This window comes from Microcaecilia unicolor, chromosome 3 (assembly GCF_901765095.1).
Source record: "Microcaecilia unicolor chromosome 3, aMicUni1.1, whole genome shotgun sequence".
NCBI lineage: Eukaryota > Metazoa > Chordata > Amphibia > Gymnophiona > Siphonopidae > Microcaecilia > Microcaecilia unicolor.
The window spans coordinates 298,901,932-298,920,990 of NC_044033.1; the positions used below are offsets into that span (position 1 = coordinate 298,901,932).

The 19,059-nt window shown below is 44.9% G+C and overlaps 1 protein-coding gene across 2 annotated transcripts in view; it reads left to right on the forward strand.

Annotated features, from left to right (window-relative positions):
• Positions 1–4,182: 4,182 nt before the first annotated feature.
• The window catches only part of LOC115466750 (aquaporin-2-like), a 29,453-nt gene continuing 14,576 nt past the window's right edge, over positions 4,183–19,059 (forward strand). Inside the window, exons 1-3 of one of the 2 annotated variants that reach the window (XM_030198220.1) lie at positions 4,183–4,635; positions 12,385–12,450; positions 13,356–13,520. In XM_030198220.1, coding sequence (XP_030054080.1) covers positions 4,276–4,635; positions 12,385–12,450; positions 13,356–13,520 — 591 coding nt within the window. In that variant the 5' untranslated portion in view covers positions 4,183–4,275. The remainder of the gene's footprint in view (positions 4,636–12,384; positions 12,451–13,355; positions 13,521–19,059) is intronic. The other variant, XM_030198221.1, reaches the window with a different exon arrangement.

Below are 19,059 nucleotides of genomic sequence, written 5' to 3' on the forward strand. Positions count from 1 at the left end.
GAATGTTATAAACAGCACTCAGAAATGGGCACTAGAAAAACATCTGTGCACACATCCTTTAGAGAATAGCACATAGCAGAGCCAGACTTATACCTGCTGAAACCTGGTGTAAATGCTGGTGCCCAAGTAAGGCACACTGAGGCAGTAAGAACAAACCTTAAAGAAACTTCAGACTGCTCAAAGCACGGCAGCTAGGCTTATCTTCGGAAAAACGCGATTTGAAAGCGCAAAACCCCTCCGCGAAAAACTACACTGGCTCCCAATCAAAGAACGCATTGCTTTCAAAATCTGCACTCTGGTTCACAAAAATCATCTATGGTGAAGCCCCGGGATACATGACAGACCTGATCGACCTACCAATTAGAAACACATCCGAATCAACACGAACATACCTAAATCTGCACTACCCAAGCTGCAAAGGACTCAAATACAAATCAACTTACGCATCCAGTTTTTCCTACATTTTCACACAACTGTGGAATGCATTACCAAAAGCCTTGAAAACTATGTTCAATCACCTAAACTTCCGAAAAACACTAAAAACTAGCCAGTTTAAAAAGGCATACCCTACCGATCCAACATAAATGCCTGATCTCTGTAACACAACAAAACTAAAATACGTAATGGACATAACACAACTCTTCCATTGTACGATTCCCTAATGTGGCTATGCCACAAGAACTTTATCTTACCACAAAATCACAATCCAGCTTATAATCGAAAGACAAAAACACCTATATTGCGACCTAAATCGGGAGATAGGCGTTTATCTCCCAAAAACGAATAACGCGGTATAATCGAAAGCCGAACTTGGACATTTTCAACTGCACTCCATCGCGGAAGCGTACAAAGTTGACGGGGGCGTGTCGGAGGCGTGGTGAAGGCGGGACTGGGGCGTGGTTATCACCCGAACAGAGATGGGCGCCTATCGCCGATAATGGAAAAAAAGTATGCGTTTGTAGCTAGAATTTAGGGCATTTTTCCTGGACCCTGTTTTTTCACGAATAAGGCCCCCAAAAGTGCCCTAAATGACCAGATTACCACCAGAGGGAATCGGGGACGACCTCCCCTGACTCCCCCAGTGGTCACTAACCCCCTCCCACCACAAAAAATGATGTTTCACAACTTTTTATTTTCACCCTCAAATGTCATACCCACCTCCCTGGCAGCAGTATGCAGGTCCCTGGAGCAGTTGTTAGGGGGTGCAGTGGACTTCAAGCAGGTGGACCCAGGCCAATCCCCCCCCTACCTGTTACAATTGTGCTGCTTAATGCTTAGTCGTCCAAACCCCTCAACCCCACTGCACCCACATGTAGGTGCCCCCCTTCACCCCTTAGGGCTATAGTAATGGTGTAGACTTGTGGGCAGTGGGTTTTGAGGGGGATTTGGGGGGCTCAACACACAAGGGAAGGGTGCTATGCACCTGGGAGCTCTTTTACCTTTTTTTTTGTTTTTGTAAAAGTGCCCCCTAGGGTGCCCGGTTGGTGTCCTGGCATGTGAGGGGGACCAGTGCACTACGACTCCTGGCCCCTCCCACGAACAAATGCCTTGCATTTATTCGTTTTTGAGCTGGGCGCTTTCATTTTCCATTATCACTGAAAAACAAAAACGCCCAGCTCACAAATTGTCGAATAAAACATGGATGTCTATTTTTTTCGAAAATACGGTTCGGTCCGCCCCTTCACGGACCCGTTCTCGGAGATAAACACCCATGGAGATAGACGTTTTCGTTCAATTATGCCCCTCCACGTATTTGTTCACACCGGAGTTTGCAAACGCCTCTCCGGTACTATGTAAGCCACATTGAGCCTATAAATAGGTGGGAAAATGTGGGATACAAATGTAACAAATAGATTGTGAGCCCTCCTGGGACAGAGAAATATCCAGTGTACCTGACTGTAACTCACCTTGAGCTACTACTGAAAAAGGTGTGAGCAAAATCTAAATAAATAAATAAGTATTCTATAATTACGTGTCTAATTTTTCAGAATGACCTTGACACCCTCATGCCCCTCCCATGGCCACACCACCTTTTAGAATATGCACATCAGTGGAGCGGGGGCCTTATAGAATAGCACACAGCCAGATGTGTGCACAAATTTTAATGAGTGCCGGTTAATTGGTTGTTGGCACCCAATTATTGATGGTTAAGAGCTTGTTAACCAATTAATTTGTGTGTACATCTCAGCAGCACCGCTCCCTCTAAGCTGAGTGGGAGTTCTCCAACTACATTGCTGTCAGTAGGGGGTGCTGCTTCAATATCATGTTTTCAATCACTAAGGACTGGCAGGTCCTCTAGAATCCTGACTCTCACTACTGAAAATATCATAATGAAACAGTAACCCCTACTGTTTGGACTGTAGGTAGAGGACTCCCGCTGAGCTGACAGGAACCAGTGATCAGCAGCTGCCCAAAGTTTGGTGTCATGTATAGAATCCAGGGGATTCTCTGGAATCTAGATGTGAACATTTACACCAGCTCCATGGTTGGCATAAGTGTACAAATAAGCTAATATTCTATAAAGGTTTCTATTTCTTTATGGAATAGGGTCCACGTGTCCTCTAGGGTGCTGATATTCAGAATGATTTAAGCAGACTGAAGAGGCTCTGGCCTGCTTAAATCACCTTTCACCGCCCAACCACTGATATTCAGTAACACTAAACCAGACAGTACCGCTGAATATCACCTCTGACTGGCCCCCCAAAAAGTGGGCTGGTCTAGAAGCATAGCTAGGTGGGGTGCAAGGGGAGCAGCTGCTCCTACCAAATGGATTTTGAATATTATGGCACCTATGTGGATCAGCCCTTCAGTTTCACACTGATGCCTATTTTACAAAAGGTCTGCTCCTCCTGACATCAAAACCTGGCTATGCTTCTGGCCTGGTCAGAGGTGGGCCAGGGGGTGGTGTTGGGGAGGAAACAGAGCTTATGCAGGTACAGGCAATATTCAGCCAAGGCTCACATAAGCTAAGTGGGTGAATTTACACGCTTAGCTTATGCGGACCCTGGCTGAATATCAGGCTCTAGGTGCTTAAATGTAGATGCCCCTTTACAGAACTTCCCTCTGTGTTAGGGCGTGTAACATGGTTGCACACTTTGAGGTCCTTTTACTAAGGTGGTGTAGACACATGTATTGGATGCGCGCAGGTTCATTTTTCAGTGCACCTGTAAAAAAGGCCTTTTCTTTTTGGCCGAACATGGATGTGCAGCAAAATAAAAATTGGCCTACGTCCATTTTGGGCCTGAGACCTTACCGCCACCCATTGACTTAGCAGTAAAGTCTCACGCGTTAATTGGGCGGTAATGGTCTGTGCTCATACACTGCCTATTACCACCCGGTTAGCGCCACGTGCCGGAAAAGCGTAGTGGACACTTGTAAAAAATGAAATTACTGCCCGGGCCACGCGGTAGCCATGCAGTAGTTCCAAACTGGCGTGCATTGGGTGCACATAGGTGCCTACACAGCTTAGTAAAATGGCCCCTTTACTAACTAGCTGAAAATGACTTTTAGTACAACATTACAATATTTTAGCATGCAATAAAACTTTTCCTTGCACATATAACAAAATGAAAAAATAAATACCTCTAATGAAATAACATGTAAAATCCTACTGGAAATGAAAAATAAAATGTTCCCTGCACAATCCTAGCACTGAAAACTATAAAGCATGAAAAAATGAAAAGTAAAGCATTGAAAAGAAAATCAAAAAGTTAAAAGGATCTGATTTTGTAGCACATTGACTGATTGCCCTGTGGCTTGAGTGGTTCTCAGGATTTCGCAACAGGCAGTTCTGTAGCTCTCCCAGACACTAGATTAGGACCCGCTGCCTTAAACAGTATGCACAGGTTATCAGTATACAGGAAAATAAATGATGCGGAAAGAAAGAATTTTAAAAAGATGGAGTTCATCGGCGGAACAAATATCTAGGGATTTATGCTGATTATGAAACCCAGCATTTAAATGCCAGTTGATGAAGTCTATAATACTGTTAATAAATGTCTATTTTGCAGGTTATTATAGGCCTGTGATGGTGAAGGGAGGGGGGAAATGAGTCCAGGGTCTGAGTTTTTCTCAACTGGAACATTTTCCATCTTAAAGAGGAAGCATCAGATTTCCTGTGTCTGGAGCTCCTCCTCTACATGGGAAGCATCTTTCTTTGTTGCTCAGTATATATATATATACACACACATGAACCCAGATGTCTACATGGAAATCCACCACAGATCCCTTAAAAGGTGAAGACTGCTCACCCTGTTCCTTCCTCAGTCTCTAGGAATGTGGGAGCTTCGCTCAATTGCCTTCACTCGAGCAGTTTTTGCAGAATTTTTAGCCACGCTAATGCTTATTCTGTTTGGGCTGGGATCTGCCCTGAACTGGCCAGCAGCACCTCCAAGCATTGTGCATATTGCGCTGGTCTTTGGCCTGACTGTAGGCACCCTGGTCCAGACTGTGGGGCACGTCAGTGGAGCGCACCTCAACCCAGCTGTGACCCTAGCGTTTCTAATTGGCTCCCATATCTCCTTCCTGAGAGCTGTGTTCTATGTGGCAGCCCAGATGTTGGGAGCTGTGGCAGGGGCTGCCATATTGCATGAGATCACCCCTCCAAACATCCGAGGAAATTTGGCCATTAACACTGTAAGTATTCTACTAATGTCTTCCATGGTTTTGGCAACAGAGATAATAGCAAATGGTACCAGCAAAATGCCCAGTACTGTGCCAGTATAATAATCACTCTATCAATAATGATAAAGTTAATCTAAGAAAGCAAATTGTATATCAAAATATTAAGTGCATAAGCTTCACCATAAGGGAAGCACATCTTGCATTTAAATGGCCAGTACCATAAGTAAGAGAGGGGCAAATTCTATAACGTGGCACTACATATTTGCTCTTGAATGCAGTGCACTGAAGGGTTCTTTTACAAAACCACGGTAAAAAGTGGCCTGTGGTAGTGTGGGCACTTCTTTCTGGGTGTGTGCTGGGCCACTTTTTACTGTGGCTGGGTAAAAGGTCATTTTTTTAAATGGGCGTGTGCAAACAAAAATTAAAACTAGCGTGCGCCTATTTACGCCCTGAGTCCTTACCACTAGCCATTGACCTAGAAGGGCTCATGTGCTAGCCGCGGGATTTGGTGTGCACCAAACTCAGAATTACCACTGGGTGCACGTGCTACCCCGGTGGAAGTGCCAATTTGGTACGCGCTACTCGCGTGTTAGCTCTCTCACGGCTTTGTAAAAGGATCCCTAAGTGCTAAGTCTGTAACAGCATCCGGGCACCTGAATTCTTGTATGGAATGCTAGCAAAAGTTAGCATCTGTACACCTACATTTAGGAACATCAGGCCCGACATTCAGACAACGGGAGGTCCCGCAGTTGGCGCTGAGCCTGGATATTCAATGCCGGGCTGTTTCCAGTGACTGGTATTTAAAATCTGGGTGTATTTTGAGTGGTTTAAATTTAACCAGCCAAGCCGATATTCAGTACTGGCCGGTTAAGTTTAAACTGCTATTTCGGTGGATTGGGCTGCCAAACTTAGCCGACGATGTGTTGAATATTGACGGATAGACGATTATATCGTGCGATAAAACCGGCTCTCCGCTAAGTGCTAACTGGCAATATTCAGCAGGAGATAACCATCTATTTCTCGCTGAATATTGCCAGATAGCTGGTTAAGTGCCATCTAAATATAGGGTGGATCCAGTTACACCATGTGAATAACAGGCATACATGCGCGTGTCTAAATGTGGCATTTTATCACATAACGTATAGTATTTTGTAAGTTACATGCAAATGCCCCATCCATATGCCTCCTCCTGCACATGCCCCCTTGTGTGTTCACACTAAGAGTTGCACAGTAAAGATATACAATATCGCTTTTTGTCCAATTAACTTGCACATAACTGTAACAGTTTCCTGTGTAAGTAATAGCAATTCTATAACTCATATGCACGCTCTGCATGTAAATGCAGGCACCGAGTTACAGAATGAGGGGCACCCTCAAATAGGGGTTGATATTCAGCCCATGGCACAGCTGCAGGCTAAGTTAAGCCAGATATTCAATGCCAGGGTCTCCGACATTGAATATCCCTGTTAGTGCGGCAGCCTGGAAGCTAACCGCATACCGGTTGATATTCAGACTGGTGGGCAGTTAGTTTGGAAGATAAAGTTAAGACAACCCTTTTTGTTGTCCTAACTTTATCCGCTCACTTAACTGGATAGCGGAGTGGCTCTGCTCAAGCTCCGCCCCTTGGACTGTTCCATCACTAACCAGCAAGTTCATTGGCAGTCAGAGCACTATGCAGCTAAATACCACTGAATATCCAGGAATGACCATCTCAGTGAGGTTTAACTGGGCAGAAACCTCTCTTGCCTGATTAAATCCTCATGACTATCAGGCCTGTAGCAAATAGTGGCAGAGAACACCAATTTGGCCCATTGAGTCTGCCGAGGAAAGTTGTTAGGGTTTTACCTGCTGGCTGCTGCACAGTATAGGTTACTTTCCACATGTTTCTGTTGTTAGGGTTGTATCTGCTGCACAGTGCAAGTTGCTTTCTCCATTATCTCTTAGAAGTGCAAAAGTCATTTTACAGCCGAAGTGCTCTGTGCTTGGTTTACATCCTCTTACATTTTAGGGAACCACTATGTATATCCCATTCCTTTTTTGAATACCTACATCACTTTTGCTTGTATCGCTGGGGAAGGATATTGCAGACCATGGGGGGGGGGGGGGGGAACTCATTCCTCACCTTGAGGGCGGTGGCGGGACAATGGCGGCAACTCATTCCTCACCTCAGGGGGGTGGCAGCAGCATTGGCTCATTCTTTGCCTCAGGCGACAGATTGTTTTGGGCCATCCCTGAGCTTGCCCATCAGCCTTGTCTCCAACAGTGGCAAGCAGTGGCCATCTACAAGAACTGTATTAGCAATGGCAGAAGCAGCATTGCCCATCCACTGTCATAACCTTCCAGTTTCTAGTGGTAATGGGTTAGGGATGCATTGCACCCAAGATAACATCCCTAGCTGCTAAATTGATTAGCTTGTGATTAATCTATTGTCTATAAATTTTCTTAATCCCGTTATAAAATAATTACATATAGTACTGGGTTTAGTATTCAAATGGGATTTCAGTGGTAAACAGGTACTTACCCATGAAAATTAAAAGCCCTTTAGAAATTGTCCCAGGTCCTCTCCCAAGAAGCATATAGGTGCTGCTGACAGCATACATACTTCTCTCATGAAGGGGGGGGCAGGAGCCCAGCAGGGTAAACACAGGGATTTCATTTTCAATCCTCAAGCTTCCTTTTCAATAATTTCAGCCTCATGATCCATGGGGAGTTCCCCTTTCAAAATCCAAATCCTATTACAGCACTTTCAGTCCTGCAAATGCTGGGAACTGCTGAAAACTGCCCCCTCCTACCATCACCTTCCATTACCTTTCCCAATGCCCTATGCTAACAAGTTCTAAAAGTTACATTTATTTGTTTTGTTTTCAAATCTGTATGATCATTTCTTAAATAAGGAATACTAGTTTATTGAGGCATGCACGGTGATAATTCTGGGGCCCGTTTACAAAGCAGCAGAAAGCCCAATGTGGGCTTACCGCACCTTAACCTGGAGCTACCACACGTACAGCCAACCCTGAGTACAGGATGGTCAATAGACACTCCAACACAGGAAATAGTGTTTAAAGGATGCTTTATTCACTACTTAGACAGTAGGACCCAATACTGTCTGTGTTTCAGCACCGTCAAATGCCTGCCTCAGGGGTCACAAAGATGTAATGAAAAAGTAAAACCCCAAAGGACTGTAATTGGGAGAAAACAAACACACAGCAAGTCCTTTGGGCAGTTTTATTTTTTCACCCAAGATTTCCATACTGAGACTGCCCACATTTTTGGAAAGGACAGCACAGATGTCTGTTGCCCTTAGGCAGAATCTTCAACTTCTACTGGGTTCTGCACTGAGATCATACTTGGTTCAATTCACTGTGTGCTTGTTGTAAGAAATGGATTCTTGTCACTACAATGAGTTCAATTATTTACTAAGTAAATGCATATGTTTTATGGATATTAAGAACATAAGTGTTGCTATATCCTATTTCCAACAGTGGCCAATCCAGGGTACAAGTACCTGGCAAGATCCCAAAACAGTACAATACATTTTATGCTGCTTATCCTAGAAATAAGCAGTGGATTTTCCCCAAGTCCATCTTAATAATGGCTTATGGACTTTTCTTCTAGGAAGTTATTCAAATCTATTTAAAACCCTGCTAAGCTAACTGCTTTTGCACCATTCTCTGGCAACTAATTCCAGAGTTTAATTACACGCTGAATGAAGAAATATTTTCTCTGATTTGTTTTAAATGTACTACTTTCTAGCTTCATCGCTCCCTAGTCTTACTATTTTTGGAAAGAGTAAACAAGCGATTCACATCTACCCGTTCCACTCCACTCATTATTTTATATACCTCTATCATATCTCCCCTCAGCCATCTTTTCTCCAAGCTGAAGAGCCCTAGCCGCTTTAGCCTTTCCTCATAGGGAAGTCGTCCCATCCCCTCTATCATTTTTGTCACCTTTCTCTGTACCTTTTCTAATTCCACTATATCTTTTCTGAGATGTGGTGACCAGAATCACCAGTAGTCGAGGTGCGGTCACACCATGAAGTTTTACAAAGGCATTATAACATCCTCATTTTTGTTTTCCATTCCTTTCTTAATAATACATAACATTCTATTTACTTTCATAGCCACCACTGCACACTGAGCAGAGTGTTTCAACGTATCATCAGTGCAGTGGCGTAGCTAGGTGGGGCACCAGGGGAGCGGCCGCTCCCCCAAACGGAGTTCTGCCAGCACCTACTTTTTTCATCCTGTTGCACTAAAAATGTGCGCCGGCGGAAGTCAGCTTTCGCTCCCCCCGCGCCGTCAACCTGCCTCATCCTGGTTCCGCTTCTGCATCGATGATGCCTAGATCCTTTTCCTGGGCGCTGACACCTAATGTGGAACCTTGCTTGACGTAGCAATAATTCAGGTTCCTCTTTCCCACTTGCATCACTTTGCACTTTCTCACATTAAACGTCATCTGCCATTTGGATGCCCAGTCTCCCAGTCTTGTAAGGTCCTCTTGTAATTTTTCACAATCTTCTTGTGATTTAACAACTTTAAATAACTGTTTCGTCAGCAAATTTAGGGCATCTTTTACTAAGGCACGCTCACGTTTTAAGCACGTGATAAAACTGGGTACGCGCTAAACATTAGAGACGCCCATAGGAATGCATTGGCGTCTCTACCATTTAGTGCGTGTCCAATTTTAGCATGTGCTAAAAACGTGAGTGCACCTTAGTAAAAGGGGGTCTTAATTACCTCCCTATTTATTCCTGTCTCTAGATCATTTATAAATATGTTACAAAGCAGTGCTCTTTAAACATTTAACCCTACTCTGTTTTCTATCTTTTAAAACAGTTTTTAATCCACAATAGAACACTACCTCCTATCCTATGACTTTCCAATTTCCTCTGGAGCCTTTCATGAGCAGTGGCGTACCAAGGACGGGCTGGTAGGGGTAGTCCATCCCAGGAGCATGCTTCAAGGCGTTGCAGGGAGCAGCGCTCGGCTGTTGGCTCTGCCGGCTCCCTGCTCCCTCTGATGTTACATCCTGTTCCGGGGCAGGGAATTGGCAGAGCTGACAGCCACGCAACTGCTCCCTGCACCCCCAGGAGGTGATAAGCCAGGGGAGGTGGAGGTGATTCGTCAAGGGGGTATGGGATGCACTGGGGGGGGGGGGGGTCCGTAGCAGTGATCCACCCGGGTGGCAGCCAACATAGGAACGACACTGTTCATGAGGAACTTTGTCAAAAGCCTTTTGAAAATCTAGATACACAATATCAACTCAATGAAACAAATCATTCCTTAAACCACCCAAGTACACCAAAACACCTCTCACACGACCTTACCTAACACCTTCTACCTAAATTCCTCTCTCACCCCAGCTTATGATCGACTCTTTTCTTAAATCATGTAATGACGTTCTCATTTCCATACTCTGTAAGCCACATTGAGCCTGCAAAAAGGTGGGAAAATGTGGGGTACAAATACAATAAATAAATAACTGGCTCACCTTTATCCACATGTTTGCAACTGCTGCTTCAACAAAGTTTCTGTGGGTTTAGTGTGGTTTCCCATGACTCCTGCAATCCTGCAGCTGCCCTGGACTGGGCGGTATGGGGATGGAGGGTAGGGATCATACACACTGCTTGAGTTGTTATTTATTTATTTATTTGCTGCATTTGTATCCCACATTTTCCCACCTATTTGCAGGCTCAATGTGGCTTACATTATGCCGCAATGGCGATTGCCATTAACGGAATGAAAAGTTCTGATTATTTATACAATTAAGGTACATAAAAATATCAGATAAATTGGGAGTAAATGAATAAATAATTCATATCAGGTATATGATATCAAGGACAAGGTATAACATACAGTAATAATAATGTGATTAAAGTAACCTAATAATAAGAGTTCAATAATGGTTTGTTCTGGTGTAGTTTTGAAGTTAAGTCATTTATGAAGGATTCATTTCATAAGTCCCTTATGATTACTAAAGCTGATTTTTAGCTGACACGGTCGTCAGTTTAAATCAGTGGTTCCCAAACCTGGTCCTGGAGGCACCCCAGCCAGTCAAGTTTTCAGGATACCCACAATGAACATTCATGAAAGAGATTTGCATGTAGTGGAGGCCGTGCATGCAAATCTCGTGCAGATCTCTCTCATGAAAATTCATTGTGGATATCCTGAAAACCTGAGTGACTGGAGTGCCTCCAGGACCAGGTTTGAGAATCATTGGTTTAAATTAAGCACTGATGCCAGTACTGCTCTCTGTATAGTGCAATGTAGAAAATACAAGCATTGTGGTGAATGTGCCAGCACTAACTGTTTAATTTAAGCAGCAAGCCTTAACAAAATGGATAAATTAACAGTTTGGTGGCCGAGTATTGGTGCTTAATAAGTTTTAAGGCCACGTCCACCCCACCCCTAACCTGGCCCACATATAGGGAGCAATTCTATAACTTGGCATCAAGATGTTACTCCTGCTGGAATTCTGCTCTAAAAAAAAAAAAAATCAAAATTCTGCACAAAATAATTCAAAATTCTGCGCACAAAATTTGCAGATTCTGCAAGTTTATCATAATTTAGCTAATATTACAGCTTCCCTCCCTGTACCCAGACACCATCCCTATTTTCCCATCCCCCTTCTCAGCACCCATAGTATCCATCTTTTTTGCAGCCCCCCTGCATGCATACATAGCTTCAACCTTTTTTACAGCCCCCTCCCACTACGGCATTCACTTTTCTTACAGCCCCCTCCACCCTTCCATAGCAGCCACCTTTTATTTTACAGCCCCCTCCCTCCACAGCATCCACCTTTTTTCACAGCCCATCCCTCCCACCCACCCACCTTTTTTTACAGCCCCTTCCACCTTCTTTATAGCTCCCTGCTTCCCTTCCTGCACCCACAAATCATCTGTATTTTTTTTTCCAGCTGCCCCTGCACTCGCCTGTGAGGTAGGAGGACTGGAGGAGGAGGAGCTGCAGGAAAGAACTCCACTCTTTCCTGCCCATTGCCACTGTTCTGGGCCGGTGCCACCGCTTTTTCCAAATGGCCACTGAGACATCCTACAGTAGTCTCACGAGATTACCGCTTGAAGTGTTGGTGGCCATTCTGAAGAAGTGGTGACAGCGGGCAGGAAAGAGTGGGGTTCTTTCCTGTCCCTGAAGAGGCTACTAGACTGCAAAGGCATGTTCAGGTAGGCCCAGAGAGGGCCCACCAAGATTCAGGTGTGACATCTTTCACACGTTAATATGGAAGAGGTTGAGTGAGAGACTAACCTGAAAAGACCTGTTGCTTGGGTGCCTTGAAATAGCGGCAGGCGAAACATGGGCCATGTCAGAACCCAAGAGCAGCATTAAAGATAAGTCATTTGACACTTTGAATATTTTTAAGACAAAGAAAAAGGAAGGATTGAAGAACAATTATCTATAATGTGTGCAATGACTGAAAATATAAGGACGGAGAAAGACCTTAATGGTCGGTGTTAGTCCTTCAAGTAGTATGAGCATACTATATATATGCATATGTTTCATTTGGTTGAATTGTGGTAATTTGAATTTTATTTTTATTGATTTTTCTTCAGAAAGTTATTACAATAAGTATTTGCATTACATATAACACATATTATAGTAACAACAGTATTTAATTGAGAAATAACAAAGAACAAATAGGTGAAACTGAATTAAGAAGTAATGATGGATATCATTTGTGTATTAAAATGATGATTTGTGTAAGTATCATAATTAAGTAAATAACACTCAGGGATCTATTTAGTTCCAATTTCACAGAATTTATCCAAAGGAAGCCACATCTTCTGTGAGGAGGAAAAATTGTGAAAATGTAAGGAGTTTGCTATTTCATATTTTCTAATAGCGCATAAACATGACTGCCATTCTGCAAAGTAATCTTAGGACTATCTTTTCAATGAAAGATGATCATGTGTGAAGCTATGGCTGACATGATGTTAAACGATTTTAAAAAGCTATCATGAATGTACATGTGTGCAGTTATAAAATAGGGTCAGTTTAATTGGCGGTAATAATTGGAAACAGAAACATAGAAAAATGTAGGCAGATAAAGACCATATGGCCTATCCAGTCTGCCCATCCATACCATCTACTTTCCCTATCACTCTGCTAGAGATCTTATGTACTTGTCCCAAGCTCTCTTGAATTCAGATACTGTTTTTATCTCCACCACTTCCACCAGGGGGCCATTCCACTAACTCACTGCCCTTTCTGTGAAGAAGTATTTCCTCAGGCACTAATTAGCATTTACATGCATTACTGATCTGTGCCATATTCTATAAACCGCACACCCACTTTTTATAGCATGCAACTCCAAAGGGGGTGTGGCCAGGGGAGGGCCTTGGGTGGGTCAGGGAATGCCCAGCGTTTAGGCACGGTTTTATAGAATACTGTGGCTGGCATAAGCACTAATACCTCAAGTTAAGTGCAAAAATGCGGACTTAAGCTAGTATTCTGAAATGGAAGTTCTGTGCAGAATTATCGTTATAGATCCCAGCGCCTAATTTAAGATGCCATTTACTGAGTTTACCCCTTACTGCTCATATGGATTGGCATTAGTTCATGAAGCCAGCACAAATACAAAGTTATAAATATTTGCTTCAGGTTCAAGCTCTTTCTCCATAGGCAGTGATTCATGGGACCAGGAAAAATGTCTTCCAATGTTGATGGGAGCTGCTTGCCAAGATCTGTTTAACTCCTGTTTTCTTTGCTGTACAGTTGAACAGCAGCACAACTGCGGGAAAGGCTACCACTGTAGAGCTGTTTCTCACCCTCCAACTGGTCCTCTGTATTTTTGCTTCGACTGATGATCGTAGAATTGATCATGTGGGATCCCCATCTATATCCATCGGTCTGTCAGTTGTTCTGGGACACTTGCTAGGGGTGAGTATGAAGGTAAAATGGAGTGCATTTCGATAGCCATTACACTTTCTACTACTACTACTTATCATTTCTATAGCACTGCTAGATGTACGCAACGCTATACATTTGAACATGTAAGAGACAGTCAACTGCTCGACAGAGAGTACAGTCTAATCAGGACAGACAAACAGGACAAATAAGGGATAAGGGAATTACTAAGGTGGGAAATGATAAAACAGACATGGGTACTGAACAAGGGAACAGGAGTTAGGAGTTAAAAGCATCCTCAAAAATGCGAGCTGTTAGCTTAGTTTTAAAGACGGCCAGAGCTGGAGCTTGATGTATTAATTTTTTTATTTTGTTACATTTGTATCCCACATTTTCCCACCTATTTGCAGGCTCAATGTGGCTTACATAGTACCGTTACGGCGTTTGCCCGTTTCGGTATGAACAAATACAAGGTGACGACAAGTACAAGGTGTGGTTGTGGTAGAATGGGGTTCATGTATGGTAGATACAATGGGGGAACATTAGGGAGGAAGAGGTAGAGTTGGGGTGTACTGGCTCAGGAAGTCTATTCCAAGCATATGGTGCAGCAAGATAAAAGGAACGGAGTTGGCAGTGGAGGAGAAAGCTACAGAGAAGAGAGATTTACCCAATGAATGGAGTTCCTGGGGAGAAGTGTAGGGAGAGAAGAGTGGAGAGGTACTGAGGAGCTGCAGATTGAATGCACTTGTAAGTCAATAAGAGGAGTTTGAACTGTATGCGGAAATAGATAGGGCACCAATGAAGTTACTTGAAGAAAGGGCTGATATGAGCATAGTGACATTGATGGAATATAAGTCATGTGTCAGAATTTTGAATGGATTGAAGGGAAGAGAGATGGCTTAGTGGGAGACCTGTGAGAAATAAGTTGCAGTAGTCTAAGTGAAAGCTGGTAAGAGTGTGGATAAGAGTTTTGGTAGTGTGCTCAGAAAGGAAGGGACAAATTTTGGTGATATTATAGCAGAGGCGTATCTGGCCTCCGGCAGTGGGGGGGGGGGGGCAGAGCCAGAGGGAGGGGCACATTTTAGCCCCCCCCCCCCCCCGCTGCCACCGACCCCCCCCCCCGCCGCCATTACCAGACCCCCCCCCACCGCCACCAACGACTCTCTCCACCCCCCTCCCGCCGCCAGTCCTCCTCCGCTACCGTTTCTTACTTTTGCGCTGAGATCCGCTTCCTCCTGGGCCTTTAAAAATATTTCTTCAGCTGGCGGGGGACCCCCAACCCCCGCCAGCCAACCCGAGGTGACGTCTTTCAAGTTCTTCGTCCGCCGTGGCCGACGTGCTGTAGTTGAGCGGCTGAATCCAGTTCGGAGTCTGACGTCGCACGAAATTTGTCCCTTCCTACTTTCCAGTGCTTTTCACCCCGTATCTGAGATATGGCTAGTGGTAATTTAGTCATTCATGTCTTTAAGTTTTTTTTATCCTGCTTAAATGCTGTGAATTTGTATTTTTATGTCTATCTTATGTGCCAGTGTTTGGTTATTATTTTGTATTTTGCCTATAATCTACACTGGAAAAATACATTTTTGGATTTTCATAATAGAAGCCTTTTACAATCAATCAATAGTAGAATAAAAGTCATGTAATGAAAAGAAATCAGAGCCCCCTAACAGAGGCGTAGCCAGGTTCTGATCTCAGGGGAAGCAGACTTTTCTAAAATAGGCGTCAGTTGGTGTCAGCTAGACAGCAGTGTCTGTGTTGTTGCTCAGGTGCTATGGTAGGCAATGATTAATACAGGCAGTGGCGTAGCAAGGGCGGGGTGGTGGGGGCGGTCCGCCCCGGGTGTCAGCGGGTGGGGGGTGCTCCGCTCCCGCTGCTCCCACCCTGTCCTGCCTTTAAAAAAATGTTTTCGAAGCGCCGGAGTGGCAGGCAGTGCCTCGCATCTACCCTGCTAGTAAAAATCTTCTCGACGTTGTTGTTGGGTCTTCCCACATTGAGTCCCGCCCTCCTCTGATGTAATTTCCTATTACCGCGAGGGCGGGCGGAACTCAATGTGGGAAGGCCCAACGACGACGTTGAGGAGATTTTTACTAGCAGGGCAGATGTGAGGCGCTGCCTGCCACTCCGGCGCTTCAAAAAAAATTTTTAAAGGCAGGACAGGGTGGGAGCAGGAGATCAGAGCTGGTAGGTGTGTCGGGTCGGGTCGGGTCGGGTCAGGTGGGAGGGGGGACTCAGATGGGAGAAGGGGATTGGGGAGGGGTGGGGGACCTCAGAGGGGTGCTCAAAGGGGAGAAGGGGATTGGGGAGGGTGGGGGAGCCCAGATGGGTGACCAGAGGGGAGAAGGGGATTGGGGAGGGTGGGGGAGCCCAGATGGGTGCCCAGAGGGGAGAAGGGGATTGGGGAGGGTGGGGTGCCCAGAAGGGAGAAGGGGATTGGGGAGGGTGGGGGAGCCCAGAGGGGTACCCAGATGGGTGCCCAGAGGGTAGAAGGGGATTGGGGAGGGTGGGGACAGACCCTGGATGGAAGGGAGGAGCGTGAGGGAGGGCAGACCCTAGATGGATGGGAGAGGGAGGGCAGACGGATTGAAGGGCAGAGAGAAAGGGCAGATGGTGGGTGGAAGGGGGATAGAGAAAGAGGGCAGTCTGGGGCAAATGGTGGATGGAAGGGGCAGAGATAGAGGGCAGATGTGGATGGAAGGGAGGGAGAGAGAAAGAGAGGGCAGATGTTGATGGAAGGGGGAGAGAGAAATTGCAGACTGGGGCAGATGGTGAATGGAAGGGGCAGAAATAGAGGGCAGATGTGGATGGAAGGGAGAGAGAGGGCAGACAGTGGATGGAAGGGGCAGAGAGAGAGAGGGCAGACAGTGGGTGGAAGGGACATTAGAGAGGGCAGACACTGGATGGCAGAGAGAAAGCGAAGACAGATGCTGGATGGAAGGAAGACAGTGAAAAGAAGATGAGGAAAGCAGAAACCAGAGACAACAAACTGTAAATATATATTTTTATTATTTTGCTTTAGGATATAGTATTGTAGCTGTGTTAATAAATGTTTATAAATAGAACATGTAAATAACGTAATCTTTTTATTGGACTAATTTTAATACATTTTGACTTAACTTTCAGAGAACAAAACCCCCTTCCTCAGGTCAGGATAGGATACTGTAACAACGATCTGTACTATTCTGTCTGATTTCGTTTTACAATAGGTGAATTGATGTTCTAGTGCTCACTGTAGTGTTTAAGATGCTTTCCTTTTCCTTGTGTGACTCGTAGAAATGACTGTTTATGGTATGGTAGAATTGCTCTATAGGTCCTGAGTGTTTTGTATTCTCGGTATGCCTAGTACTGGATTTGGGGGGGGGGGGGGGGTGTTAAAAAATGACCGGCCCCGGGTGTCAACTACCCTAGCTACGCCACTGAATACAGGCTGTCTAGGTTGTGTCCTGCCCACAAGAAAACAGTAAGTTACATCAGGAGGCAGGACACAGAAGAGGTCTCTGGACTGGCCAGAGCAAGCAACCTGTCTTCTTAACTACAAAGTAAAAATATTCAGGAATAGCATGCACATTCCTTCCACTGCTAGACACCTTGTTTAAATCAGATGGGCTTTTGTTTGTGTGGTGACTGGCAAGGGGGTACTCCAGGACTGCCCTAGAACACAAAACTTACCACACCATAACAGCCTTAACCCACCTATCAAAAGACAGTTCTATATATATTACACTGGACTGTGGAGCACCAATATACCTACTATTGAGAAACTGGAACAAACTGCACTGTTACACATTCCTACACAGACACTACATGCTAGCAGAATCCTTTACCTCAGTCACACATGCAGAACATGGACAGACCCTCATCTAGATAAACATAAGATTAGCCATACTGGGTCAGACCAATGGTCCATCTAGCTCAGTATCTTGTTTCCAACAGTGGCCAACCCAGGTCACAAGCACCTGGCAGAAACCCAAATTGTGACAACATTTCATTCTACCAAACTAATACAGAATAGGGAGCCACAAAAAAAAAAAAACAACAAAACAAAACAACAACAACAGAATTAAAATAGAGACCCCCCCCGACTCCCTGTCCAAGGAAGTCAAACTCTATAAACTACAATATTGGTTAAAAAAAGAGACAGAAATGCATTTTCTCCTGTACATTTTACAAAGCAGGTACATCTCAGTATTAAATAAAAATGTCTACCTTTGTTGTCTGGGAATTTGGCTGGTCCCAGTCTTTTTTTCCATGTTCCATGAGTCAGCCTTACAAATTCTTTTCCAAGTTGGCCTTTCCATTTCTTCTCTCGCCTCTTGTTTTCTTCCTTTCCTTCTCTACATCTGTTTGGCACTGATCTTGCATTTTACATCCCCACTATTAAATAGCTCTGTATAGAGCTGCCACGTGATCCAGTTCCAAAAGAGAGACTTTTCAACCAGTCCTAGTGTGACTCACATCTCAAATTCATATGGGATTTGCAGTCCCTGATTCTACCCATCAAAATGCAGTACATCCAAAATGACTTAAGGAAATGCACTCGGACCTCTCTACTGTTGTTTGAACAATTTATTTTCTCATTTGCTTTGGTCCCGCTGTCTCTTTTCTGTTTTTCTCTGTTTTGTCTGCCTTTACAGGGTCCTTTGCCCATCTGACATTTCTTCTGTCTCCAAGTGCACTATCCTTCTTTCCTCTGCACCACTATTTGTCCTGTCCAGCATCTCCCTTCTGTGTCCCTTGTTCCTATCCTACCCCCAAGTTCAGCTTCTGCCATTTCTGTGTCCCCATCTCCCCTCCTTTGTCAGCACAAGCCTACCTGGTCTCCTCATCTCCCCCTTTTCTAGCATCTGCCATCCAGGTGTCCCCATCTCTCCCTTTTTCTAGCATTGCCCTGTGTACCCATCTTCCCCCATTTTCCAGCACTACTCCTGTGTTACCATCTTCTTCCTTTTCCAGCATTACCTCTTTGTCCCCATCACACCCTTTTTTCACCGTAGTCCCCATATCTCCATTCCCCTTTCCAGTAGTGCTCTTGTGTGTCCCTATCTCCTCCTCCTCCCCTTTTCAGTATTGCCCCTCTGTGTCCCTATCCCCCTCCTTTTAAGTAGAGCCCCTATCCCCCCCCCCTTTTCAGTAGTGCCCCTGTGCCCCCATTTCTTCATTTTCCAGCACTGCCTCTTTGCATTCCAATGTCCCTCTCCTCTCCCTGTCCAGTATTGAGTCTGTGTCCTTCACCCTCCCTGTCCAGCATTTACCCTTCTCTCTCCCCATGTTAACCTTCTTCCCTGTCTCTTTCAGCACTCCCCGTCCTTCTTGGGGCCACATATCTCCCTGGCCTGCACCCACGGTCCATCCTCTGGCAGCTCCAAGGAGGTTTAATAGACAGGAGACAAGGAGGGGCATAATCAAAAGGGGCGCCCAAGTTTTCCTGAGGATGTCCTCGCAGGATGTCCTGGCGAAGGGGCAGGGAAACCCGTATTATTGAAACAAGATGGGCGGCCATCTTTCATTTCAATAATATGGTCAGGGATGTCCAAATCGTGAAATTTAGTTTGACCTTAGAGATGGTCGTCCATAG